General features: G+C 42.6%; 1 protein-coding gene across 1 annotated transcript in view; it reads right to left on the reverse strand.

Annotated features, from left to right (window-relative positions):
- Window positions 1-13,620, reverse strand: part of KCNH5 (potassium voltage-gated channel subfamily H member 5) — a 162,568-nt gene that overhangs the window by 117,016 nt on the left and 31,932 nt on the right. The window contains exons 5-6 of the mRNA XM_039552922.1: window positions 6,676-6,791; window positions 1,631-2,023 (exon numbers count right to left, since the gene is read on the reverse strand). Coding sequence (XP_039408856.1) covers window positions 1,631-2,023; window positions 6,676-6,791 — 509 coding nt within the window. The remainder of the gene's footprint in view (window positions 1-1,630; window positions 2,024-6,675; window positions 6,792-13,620) is intronic.

Raw genomic sequence — 13,620 nt, forward strand, 5'->3', positions numbered from 1 at the left:
TGGAGGCTCCAGAGCCCTAACACAGCTCTTCATGACAAGGGAATCTTACTGTTGGCTCCTTTATTAAAAAGGAGTTATGTTTCATTTGTTTGAAGGGAAATGACAGCTGCTCTAGGATCACTGGTTCATGATACCTTGCTACTGTTATTACATTTTGATTAACATTTGCCACTTTAGGTGTGTCTCAATTACAATGCACTGTGTAAAGATCCTCTTCCCTGTCACAAATATTGCAGATGGTTTATTTCCCATGTGAATGTTAGAGGATAAGCTCATCCTTTAAATCTGTACTGCTTGGGCACAGAAATTTTCTGTTTGTTTTACATATTAGAGCACAAAAATCAGGAGATAATGCTGCATTTTTTATAAAAATCAGGTTCCTCTGACTGAAATTGGTTATCTTTTTTAAAAAGATGTACTACATTTACAACCTTGCTAACATCACCTTCTTACACAGCTTTACTGTACAACCTGGTTTCAGATGGGCAGCCTTCATAGGATCTGGAATTTAAGCTGCAAGTATTACCACTTCTGTCATATTTGCTATAAATAAAATGGAACAATGTCAAAAGATGCAACTCAGCACAGAGGCAGGGATGGAATTTTAAAGGAGCTCTACAAAATTTGTAGCAAAGCCTGCATTAAAAGAAAAAAAAAGAATGTGGATTTTCTATAGTGAGGATATATAAGTGCAGAATTGAGAATTAAAAAACAAACAAACAAAAAACCCCACTAAACGACATTATAAGGAAAAACTGTTAAAACGTTAAAAAATTAACTGAGGCTTTTTCTTCTCTCTATGGCCCTGAAGATAAAAAGCTCTAGAGAAAAATTAAAACAAGTCCTAAAGCCATTACAGTTGCATTTTAATAATGAATTCCTCTACACTGACTCGTGCATGCACTGTTTGTTGTAGTTCTTGCTTGTTTTCTGTATTAGCTTAGGCCACAAGCTCAACTGCATAAATGTTAACACACTCAGCAGTTAAAAAGCTTTAATTCAGCATCCATCTAAGATATTTATATTTTTTCTCCTCAAACAGTTTCTCAAATTTCAGCTGAAGTTGAAGAATTGTACCAAAAAAAATGGAAATAAATCTCCCTGTCAATCAAACATTTAAAATCATGTTAAAAGGAAAAAAAAAAAAAAGAAATTACAGCCCGGTTCAAAAGGTAATCCGGTAATCCTAGGGCCGGATTTTAAAAAGTGCTCATTCAGAGCCTATTTTCATATAAGTGGCAAATTTGCCACCAGCTTCAGCCAGAGCAGATACAGAATTGTAATCAAGCCCTGCAACGGGTTAGAACTGCCCAAAGACTGAGCGGACAAGGAAGGCTGCGACAGGGGATGTCCCAACTGGCCCCACCCACTTTGATAGGGACTTGCACCAACGCTTTTGGATGACAAGCAAGCAATTCTAAAACCCCCATCACTAAAGAAAACATCCACACATGGTACTGGAATCATAAGGCACCTCTTCTCCAACACAGGAATGCCTTGTTGGTAAATCCCAGCAGCTCAAGACCAGCCCCCTGTATTTGCACAGAGCAGGAGCTGCCTCTCTGGAAACGAGCTTCTAAATTAATCCCTAATTAAAATAATCCTTTTGAGACAGACTACAGTCACTTACCTCATCCACATTCTCAAAGGCATTGATGATGTCATATGGTAAACAGGACAGAAGATCAATCACAAACCACGTCTTCAGGTAGTTCATCCGTATGAGCTTGGGATCAGATATAACCTCTCCCCCGGGGCCAACAAAGGTCGTGTGAAAGTTCAAAACAATGTCAACCAGAAAAATAACATCCACAACACTGTCCAGCACAAGCCAGGCAATGTTGTTCTGCTTTGTCTTGAAGGACACGTTATATGGAACCATGATTGCTGTGTAGAAGGTTAGAATTAAGATGACCCAGTCCCAGGTGGTCTTAAAAGCACAATAGTGGAGTATAATGTGTGGTGGAGTCTTTGGAGCTTCTTGTTTGTACTGAGGAAGAATATCAGATCCCAGCTGGAGAACCTGTAAGAGGCAGAGAGGCAAATGTTACTGTTTGCAGTGAACAGGATCCAATAAGGGGTCTTAGGGATTTCTGTGAGGAGCAGCAGAGATGGGTCTGTACTCGTTGGACATTGCAAAGCAACCTGCAGTTTCTAAGCTGATTTATTTAGAATGTGTGGAGGCAGCTATCACTCAATGAAAGGGAGCAGCATGGCATCTGAGGATACTCCTGCAAAAAGGGAGGTCTTTGAAGACGGACTGAGGGGAAACCATGCCAACAGCAAGGGAAGAGAGGCTCCATAAAGAGGTTTCGGGTACTGCCACACCAGCTTATGTTCTGCAGTTATGAACACAGAATCACAGAATGGTTTAGGTTGGAAGGGACCTAAAAGATGATCTATCTCCAACCGTCCTGCCATGGGCAGGGAATCTTCAACTAGACCAGGTTGCTCCAAGCCCCATCCAACCTGGCCTTGAACACTTCCAGGAATGAGGCATCCACGGCTTCTCTGGCAACCTGTTCCAGTGCCTCACCACCCTCAGAGTAAAGAGTTTCTTCCTAACACTTAATCTAAACATGAGTATTCATACTTGGAATTGTTACGAGACTAATTCTTTGTGCCTGACCTCTTTTTTAAACCATTGCTGAGCCAGAGCAACACCCTATCAAAGGTGAAACAGACTCCAGCCTTGCTGGCCAACCTCCTAAAATGAGGCATCATGTGCACAACTTCTGCCCTACCACCCAGCCTATATCATTCTTCCTTCCTACTTTCTTCAAAACGTTGTTGCTCCCACAAGCTCAGTATCACTAGTGGGCTCTCTTTTATTTCCTGTAATTACTTCTCTTTTTTTTTTCTGATAAGGCTGTAATCTCCTGCATTCTCACTGTTGTAAAATTGTGGAACTGGAAACACAGCAAAAACAAAGCCAAAGTCACTTAATGCATTCCCAGCTAATCTAATTACCTTTTATCTCAGTGCAACACAAGAAACAAAGGCACAAAGGAACACACACGTGGCAATATATTGCACTGACAACTGGAAGATCCATTTGGGGATACATTTGGGCATCTGAAGTCCGTATGGGATAAAATATATAATTACAGCAACTTTAAAACTCATTTCAGCCCTACACCTGTCCCATACTGGGGCTGATGCACCATATGTCCAGGGACAGTCAGATGGAAAACAGCAGCCTCAGATGTGTGAAATTGATCAAACATAGGATGCTTCCTCCATGGAGAGGAGTAAATGGCTCTGAATAAACTGTGTAACAACTAAGAATATGAACTCAAGCACCACAGATAGGGATTCTCCATTAATTCTTTGCAGTCTTGTCTTCTAGATGTTTTTAAGAGAAAGCTGTTACTGAGATCAGACAGTAAAAGTCTGGCTCTGCTGAAAATCTGTTCTTCAGGAATAACCAAGGGACAACAACAGCAACCTCCCTCATTCTGTGATGGGGGATGTGGCTTCCCAAGATGTCCAATCTGGGCCAATGTCAGGCTGAAGGGATGCAAATCTGCTTCTACCTACCTGTTCCCATCCTCCCTAAGGTCATATTTAGCAATCACGATCTGTAAGGAAATTCAGTTGAGCTGACACAACAAAAAACTAACTTGTTACATTAATTAGCCATTTGTTTTCTACAGAGTCAGTAGAATTTCACAAATTTATCCATGGCCAGAAGAGCACTGGACCCACTACACAGGCAGTGGTGAGAGAGAAGCAGAGACCTCCAGGAGCCCATGGCTGCTCCCTTTGCCAACAGCCTCGTGTCACACCAGCTCCAGTGTAACACAAAGCCCTCTGTGGAGTGGTGTGGTCTCAATGGCACTTGCCAGAGACACCCACAGATGCCAAAGCCTTGGTGAGACCCATAAAAATATCAAACTCCAGGTGTCCCTCCCCCAGTGCCCAGGACAGAGTGACTATCAGCACTTCTATACTCCTGTAACCACTGGGGCACACTGAACTTGCTGGTGGATCCATGGGTTTTTCCTTGGAATTAAAGCAGTGATCGACACAATCATTTTCTCACAGCAGCCTTGTGAAAATTTCTTTCAAAGCCAAAATTTTCACCTGCACTTAACACACCATTTTGGCTTTGCCTCATAACTTGGTCGTTATCTCCAGTTATCTCTTTGGACTCATCAGTGTCCAACACTTCACCGATAAATCAGCACTCGGACTTCTTTCCCTGGTTTCTTCAGGCCTGTTTGTTCCCTGCCTTGTTCACTGAGGCAGGAGCTGGAAACATCCTCACTAGAGCTGGAAAAATAAGCTACTTAGGGCTCAAGCAGAATGCGATCAACATATGCTTGATAGTTGCCTGCGCCTCTGGTGGTGGAGTGCTCGGGAGCTCCCACGGTACTGTAAAAGCATAATTATTATTCTTAACATAATATCATGCTGAGTTTGACATGGTGAGTGGGTGGCAAGTGGCTGTGGAGACCACTGAACTATAATGATTATTTCTTTCATGCTGCATGAATTTTTAATTTTAAATCACCAAAGAATACACAGTATCTTGTTAGTCAGCTGCATTCACCACAGACTGTCTGAATTATTCCTGTGTACAGCTAATGAAAATGACTGATAACTGTTAGGTCTGATCAGGTGAGCAGGATATTCTGCAAGGGATGAGCTATGAAGATAATGCTCCTGCTCAGGCACAGAAATACGGAAAATGGGGCCTGTACAGCAATGGTGAACCTCCACTCAGCCTGCCTTCCTCACAGCACTTTGCCTACAAAGCACTTTCCAGCCATTAACTACTTCTAAGAGAGGAGTTTGCACACTCTCCAAGCAACAATTCCTGAGTACAACCTCACCCCACCTATTCCTGAGCACACCTACTCCTTTACCTGAGGTTTTGCTGCTGACTGATCTAAATTTTCCTTGCTGTGACCTAATGCCATTTCTTTTTCCTCTAGCTATAGCAATCCTGGTGAACAATTTCCTCCCTCATTCTATGCAGCTGCTTTAGACTCTTCTGAATATTTTTACCGTATCTTCTCCTGTCTTCCCTTCTCCAGACTAAACCAAGAATGGATATAACTGGAATTACAGGACACTGAAATGTCATGAATTTAAAAAGCACGAGGTGTCAGTAATCCAGCGTTTATCCCACACCAATATGGGATCATTCAGGGGAAAACATCACACTGACAACCCCTGAAAACTGGGGGTTTCCATTCTCATTATTTGAGTTTTTATTATCAAAGTTCACTAAAACCAGAAAGGGAATGGAAAAAAAAAAAAAACCAACAACAACAAAAAAAACCCACCAAACATTTAAAGCTGCTATCTGTTCTACAGGACAAATTCTCTGGCACAAGGGCTGTCATTTACAGTAGCCTATGTATTTTGACCTTACGTTTTTGACACATTTATTTTTCACTACCAATGGACATGAAGATGAAAGCAGTACCTCTGTTTCATCAGTTAACCTGAAGGTATTCACTTGTTGCACCACCTGCACTGTTAAGGAGATGTTTGCAACCTCCCAGAGAGTTCACTTCATCAGTTCTGAAGATAAAAGTGATGAGGGAAATACTGCAGGAATGGCTTGGCAAGAAAGTCAAGATGAGTCCATGGGGACCCAGACAGGGATGCTTCCAAAGAGGTTTCTCAGACAGTCCCATTTCCCTGGGAGAGGGACTCGAGGACATCAATCCTGGTTCCACATCACTGTGAGACAGGACCTAGAGGAGCACACTGTGCACGCCAAGTCAAGGGACAGCCAGGAAGCTGAGGACTGTATGCACAGAAATAGGGCCATGTCTTGGGGTGACTTTATGATGTGCGTCCCATATCGCTGTTCTATGCCCAGAAATTAATTTTGTGCCTTTCTATGCCTTTAAACTGAGCCTGAGAGGGGGCAGAGAAAAGTGTACTTTTCCAAAGCAGTTTTGCAGTTTGTTTTCATGTTTCAAGGACACAGAGATAGAGAAGGTTCTCTGCGTTCAGCTGCAGCGGCGAGAGGAGTGGGAGGAAGCACCCGGCTTGCTTTCTTTCCAGCCAGCTTTTGGCCAGTTTTTCAGCTCCTTTTCCTCTGGAGAGTTGAACTTTGGTTTTCCTGGGACTTCGTTTTTTTCCCTTTTTCCCTGCTGGACTGTTTCAACATCAGAATACATTGGGAGGACTTTCCACCGAGGCCTTGGCCCTGGAGGTGGGCCCACCACCCCGTCCCAGCTCCAAGGAGGGGGAGAGAGAGAGATCTACAGAAGGCCTCTGAAATTTTCCCAGGTTTCTCTCAGCAGAGCGAGAGGTTTTATTAATTAGCATCATTATCCTTTTCCTGTGTGTTTGTTAAATAAATAGTTTTTATCTTTTTCACTTTCCTTTGAGGAAAATTCATTTTTTCCCGAATCTGGTGGGGGAGGAGTGGTTGTAACCTGCCTTCTCTCAGAGGATATATTTCCAAACTTGCCCAAAGCAGCACAGGCCATTTAAGTAAAAGTGTCCTACAGAGAGTTCTTTTATGACCTGTCCTATAAACATGGGCTTGCCACGTCGTGCTGCTTTAGGACAAGTAGAGGCGAGGCTGAAAAATCAGAGTCGGGAAATATTTTCCTCTAAGAATATTAATTTAACAAGGGGAATTAGGGTGGGTTTTCTTCCCCCCCTGCCCTAGGAAGGGATCAGGCTGGTGTCCACCTCACTTACTTCAGCTAAGCGGGAGTGCTTGTGCACCACCTCAGCTTTGTTCATCGGCGTCAGCTGCTGCAGGACGCTCCGGCTGTTGGTCAGCGCCCGCGTCAGCCGGGCAAACTTCGTCCAACCTGCAGGAAAAGAAGGAAACCACATCAGAAATCATGTCACAACTGCTCAGGCCTCATCCAGTGCTAGTAAATCTCCTTTGTGCTCGACCATATTCAGTCTCAGACCTGAACAGTTTCTCTAAATTGCCGCACGGAGCAGCTTCAGGCTCCAGGCTTAAAGACCTTGCAAAAGAGGAAAAATACTGCTCCTTCAACGCAAACACGGGTAAATGTGAGGGGAATCCAAACATTCTTTCTTCTGCCTTCTAGAGACATTGTGTTAGACGGATGACATCGTGTTTTCAGCCTTCTGGGGACATACTCTGCTGCTGAAATCTAATTCCAAGCCACTGAAGCTCAGGCAGGGGCTTCCCAAGTCTGCAAATCCTGCTGAAGGAAAATCCTCTCCAGCTACAGGAAGGCTCCTGCTAATTCAAGACAGTTGGAGCAGCCCCAGAAGTCTGATCCTTAAGTCCTTACTGGTTTTTGCCCCAACTAAACTTCACGGACAAAAAAAAAAAATCTTAAAAATAAAAAAGACAGCACCAGAAGCAATGCTTCAGACTTAAAAAAAAAAAAAATCATTAAGCCTTTAAAGTAAAATTAAGAACTTGATTTTAAATGGCATTAAGAAATACATTTAGCTATTACACTAATGATAAACAGCTGCTTTAATTGTAGCCTGATACCCACACACTGGGATGCCCCTGAGGAACATTTTCCTGCAGCACCCTGCAAGGAGCAGTTGGTAACTGACAGCAGCACCAACCCAGGAACGTGTCACCAAGTCATTCCTGCTGGAAAAACACCCAAATGTGAGGGTGTGGATGCATCAGTGGATGGGGTAGATGGGTGCAGCAAAGAAAACACCAGGATTTTCAGCAGTGCAGCACCTCAGTATTGAGCAGGAAAATTGAAAATCCAAGTATCTTCAGGAAGGAAGCATATTCCCAAGGACACCAAAGGAGATGCTCAACATTCAGTTTAGCCAGGTATAATGTCATTTTTTTACCAGAGAGATGTGGATAAAATATCAAACAAGTTATGGACAGGAAAAGGGTTCAGGAGAAGGTTTAACTTTCATTTAATTTGAATGCTGAGCAGGTGAAAATTGGGGGAAATACTCACATCTGAGAAAGGAAACACAACATTTCTACTTTAGAATCATCATAGAATCACAGAATGGTTTGAGTTGGAAGGGACCCTAAGGATCATCTAGTTCCAAACCCCTGCAATGGGCAGGGACACCTTCCACCAGACCAGGTTGCTCCAAGCCCCATCCAACCTGGCCTTGAACACCTCCAGGGATGGGGCATCCACAGCTTCTCTGGGCAACCTGTGCCAATGCTAGGCTTATTTTTAAATGCCTTTTGCTGTTAGGAGTCAGGGACTTGGAAAGTTAAGGGAAGCCCTGAGGGAGAGGAAATAAAGAGCAGGGAACAGAAAAGACAGTAAAACTTCAAGAAAAAAAATTATGTACAACTTAGCTTTGCCATTTACCACATACATATCGTAATCACACAAATGTAAATCCACTGTTCATCATTTAACAATCAGAACAGCTCAAAATATCATGACACGCCACCAGCACTGCACAAACGTTTGTGTCTGGCTATTTATACATGACCTCAAAAATGCACATAAAAAATTCACTGGGAAAAGGTAAAAAATAGAAGCATTTTATTAACTTTTCAAATGTAAACTTGAAATGTGAGCTTTGGATATGTCTCATGCCTCTGGAGCTCACCGGGATATTCAATTAGGAATATGCACTTTCTGTATTAAACAAGGTCAAGGCAGACTACAGTGATCTATGAACTATTAATTTCTAGAAAAAAATCCTTGTGCCTTTTCTTTTCCTAATTGTCTATAAAACTGCAGGAAGGAGACACCTTTAAGACAGAAGTCAGAACTGTTCTTTATCTTTCTAAACCAGCAATTTCAAGGAGCAAGTGAGCCTGGTAACAGCATCATGACAGCTCTGCCCCAGCATTTCTAGTAATTGCTGGAGGCCACAGTGCACCCAGGTGATTTCTTTTGGGTCACTGCAAACACACAGCAAGAACCAGGGAAAGAGAGCAGCTCTCCTCCAGGAAGGTGTTCATCCACTTCCAGACCTGGGCAGGTACTCACAGACACATGCGCACAGTCACTGTCTTCTTCCCCTGGAAAAATATTTCCCTGTGGTCCAGAAGGACAAATATGGCCCAGTCGCAAATCTTTATTTCGTCATCCTGCCTCGCAGCTGATATGAGAGTGATGGAAAAGTACTCAGCAAAGCCAAAACCACCCCAGACAAACTGCTGGATACAGCCCCAGTCACTCACATCTCAGGGCTGTCAGCTACTCCAACTCCTGACAGGAACACCAGCAGGGAGAAGTGCAAAGCCCTGTACCTAAGGAAGCACAACCCCCTACACCAATACATGCTGGAAAGTGGTTTGGCAGAAAATGCTTTGGGGATTCCCAAGGGTCCAAGCTGAATGTGTCCATGCTGGAAATCCTTGGCTGAATTAGACACAGAACCACCAGCACATCCAGGAAGGTGAACCCTCCCATCTCCTCCTCACTGGTGAGGCCAGTTCCTGCAGTACTGTGTCCAGCTAGAGGAGGATTTGGAGAAGAGTCAGGAGCTGGCAATGACAGGTGATGGCTTCATGTACTCTCTAGAAATCCTTTGTCATGGTGCTTTGCAGGCTGAGAGATCCCACTCATAAAAATACGGGGTTTAAAATGCCTCTCTTATAAAAACAGAACTGTTAAGAAATCCCTTGTCACTGTTTTAGGTAAGAAAAGCATCTGTCCTGCAAGATGGAGCAGTAAGCAGCATACCAGACAACAGCAACCCTTTTGCTGTAAAAATAAAAAAAAAGGAAAAACTACGATTTTTTTCAAATCCTCCTTTACTACCATGTGAGATCATCAATGACATGTGAAAGAAAGAAGCCACAATTTTAGCATTCAAGGTTACCACTCTGCTCATCTGGTCTGACCTCTTCCTTTCACAGGACAAACCATTTCATCATGTCCTTTCTCCACCCTGACCAAAGCTTTGCTTTGTGCCAGAGCAGACCTTTTGCAAAACCCTTCCAGCCTCATTTAGAGACGTCACATTTTCACATTTCTTTCAGCCCTGTGAAGCCCATGATTCGGGATATTAGAAGCACAGAATACACTAACATGACTTTTTTCTCCAATTCGGCACCAAGTCCAGCATTATTTTACCTGCTCCAATCTATCCATCTGCAATAGTGTGAAAAAAGTACCTGGTTCTTTTGTTTCCTATTTACAACCCAAGAGAATCAAAAACACAGCAACAGCAACATGCTGGGTTATGAGTGGGAAGGTGAAAATGTATACAGGCTGCCTCGTGTCTGAAATAATCTGCACAGGGTACATGTCTCTGTTTCTTGACCTTGTTGTAGACTAGACAAGTTCAGAATTATATTTAAAACCGATGTGTATGTTTAAATAGACCAGGGAAAATTTGCATAGCTGCCTACTGCTGTCAATGTTTCTTCAAACGATTCTCTCCTTTCTTTTCCTCTATAGACAGAGACTTGAAAAGAATGATAATTTTATCCCAAGTATTAGTGACCGCCTGTCCTCACAGATATTTTCAGTCTGGAAAGAGTAAATGAGCTGCACAAATAGCAGGTGCAAGAGGGGCAGAAACAAAACCGTACTCGTGAGAAAATACAACACTTCTGATGCTCTCTTCAGCTCAGCTGGATTGTGTCTTTATTCCAGAGCACCACTTGAAAAATAGCACCCTGAACTCGCACCATTGCACTCAGATTCCTGGGGAAAAAAGTAGCAGCAGCATCAGATCACACACCAGATCAGGCCAGCAGCTGCTCCTCTTTACAAGAAGTTAAACTGGTGGTTCCAGACAAAGACGTGACCTACCTCGAATGGAAAATTCTGGAATAGCAGACACATAAAATGATTGTTTCCCCTGGTTCTCTTTAATTACTTTCTCATTCAGGGACAAAACAAAAAGCATTTGTTCCCCTGCTTTAAAAAACAACCCTCAAGATCTGCATTTATTCTCAGGATCCAAAACAAAGATCTCTTAAACAGGAACTGAGCAAAATATTTCCCTGTTTCTATCCATTATTCACATTAAAATTTCTGCAGTCACAACAAACTGGAGGTTTAACAGTTACAGGAATAGGACATAAAGCAAGTATGCCGATAGACATGAGCTAAACTAGTCTCTGCCTTGGCCCAGCTGTAACACTGCCCTTCCAGGCATGCAACTTTCTTCTTCCTCCATGTATTTTAGACACAATTAAATGTTTTACATCCACAAAGTATTCTCCATGTCTCTTGCCCTAAAAAGGACTGCCAATTTGACAGAGATGACTTTGTGGCATCCTTCACACAACAGCTGAGCCAGAGGTTTCTCTAAAGAGAAATAAAAACAGGAGAACTAATTTTTTTTTTTTTAAATAGGTGTTTTTTCTAAACCTCAGGTGCTGTGACATTGGTTGAAGCTGTTGATGCTGTGACAGGATGCCTGGGGGAGTGCAGGAGCATGGGGGGGAAGGTAGGCAATAGTCAGGTGAAGCAGACAGAGCACCTGAACACCTCCTCAGAGGAGGAAAGGCTTTCCAAAAGCATCTGAGGATCTCACTCAGCCACTCCCTAGGTTCATGCACCACTACAGAAATTAGATGGTGCCTGAGGGGGAAATTGTTTTTCCAGGTTAGAACTTGACACTATTGTCCCTCCACCACCAGAAAGCCCAAACTGTCCTACTCACTACAGTATGTGCCTTTCCATCAGCTACTTCTCCAAACAGACCAGTATTATGCCCACACATCTTTCTCCCTGGGATCCCAAATCCATCCTTCTGTTTTACCCTGGACAGCTGGGACAGGCACAGCTCTGTGGCAGCTGCTCTCCAAAAACCTCCCCTCCACCGCCGCACTCACTGCTTTCTCTGTGTGCAAAATCCTTTCCAGACTCATTTAGAGACTTCACATTTTCACATTTCTGCCAGCTGCACCCTTGCACGGCCACAGGGACCTCTCTCTGCCCTTCTGGTCACCAACCTTCTTCCCAACAACACACCCTGCGGATGGATCCAGCACACAAACACCCCCATCCGTCTCCAACGCCCCTCCTCATCTCTGCTGCCTTCCCTGGGTAAGGAGAAATGCCAGCCAGGACCAAGATGCTGTTGCACTGTATGGCAGAGCATAAAAAGAACCAGAGTAAAAGCTGTCCAAAGAAAGTGCAACAGGGGAGGCTTCCCCAAGCAGAAGTGATGCTGGAAGGGATGAGACAGAATCATTGAATCATTTAGGTTGGAACAGACATCTAAGACTCTATCCTAAAGGTTATGTGGAGATAAAACCTTGGAATCAGAAGGATTTCCAATCTCACAAAGCTCACAAAACAGAAAATATTTTCAGATATAACTATATGCAAAGGATAAAACCCTTAGAACTCTCACCACAATTTAATTAGCAGTTGAAAATTTGCAGTCTCTCTGACTGGGTTTGTGTACAGTTCCAAATACAGATCTAACCACCCAGCTAGCAGCCACACTAAAAAAAAATATTTCGTTCATAAACTATATTATATTATTTTAAAGCTAAATTCATACATCAAAGTTTATGAAGAGTTTAAAATCTCAAGGTGAAATGTTAGTGTCCTTTATAGTGCACTTGCTCTGAAAAACCTAGACATGACTAGTTCCCCCTAATAAAGCATTAGTATAGCTCTACTGGGTTGCAATTAACCTTTTTGTCAGGGTTTGTCTGGTCTTAAATAATGATGACTTTTAAATCAGTGCAACAGGGAACTATCCCCTACCTTAGACTGCAGGGAAAACACCTGGGTTAAGAATTATATTCTGGGTGCAAAAAACAATTGCAGAGGGCAATTCCAGCAGTGCTTGTGTTGATTTCTGCCTGCAGGGTCACAGGGAACAGATCCCAACCATGGAAAGATTGTTCTGATCTTACTGTGAAGCACGAAACAGTTAACATGCAATAATGCTTAAATAATATATAATTTATGACATGGCCACAAGAGCAAAGAGCACTAGCACTGCTCAGAGTTAGGAAGTGTGGAATTCAACTGGTAACATGGATCATCCTTTGGCATAAATAGCATATATAAATCCCAGCTATTTCTAGATTTTCAAGCAGTAAAATCATTACAATGCCTGGCTGTTTGCTCTTTACTGCAGGCAAAGTACGTCTGAAAGAGTTCACTGTCTCTTTGAAAAACTTAATAATCCCAGTATTGGATTTTTAGAGAGAGAGAGAGGGATAAACAGGATTCCTGAATAAACAGATTAATAGTCAAACAATGTTCAATCATTCCCATGATGCAGTAAAAATACTTCTGGACTGAGAGTCTATTAAAATGAAATTCAAAATATTGGGATAAACTTCCGGAATTGAAATTCTGTGTGTTCCACTGTCTGATAATGCACTGCACTCCTGGGACAATTTTTACATCCAACCTCCCTTCTTGCTCAATGTTGTCTTCCCAGCTACCATCCACCCACTGCAACCACTGGGGAGCTCAGCAGGGATGAAGAACTAATGGGTAATCTTGGGTATATCATTTTACCTCTCTGAGCTTCAGTTTCTCCTCCTTAAAATGAAGATCATGCTAATTGCCTAATTTGCAAGCCATTTTGAGATCTACTGATAAGAAGAGCTAAGATTTATATAACTTTAGACTACACTTGGTAGACATTTTAAAATTACAATATATTTTTTTAATTTATTTCTCAAATAGCCTTAAATGTACGGTGCCCAAGTTCTTACATTTCACTTTTCTGCAAATAAAGCTAAACTTTATACACATCCACAGGGCCACTGGG

This window comes from Corvus cornix, chromosome 5 (assembly GCF_000738735.6).
Source record: "Corvus cornix cornix isolate S_Up_H32 chromosome 5, ASM73873v5, whole genome shotgun sequence".
In the NCBI taxonomy this organism is placed as follows: domain Eukaryota; kingdom Metazoa; phylum Chordata; class Aves; order Passeriformes; family Corvidae; genus Corvus; species Corvus cornix.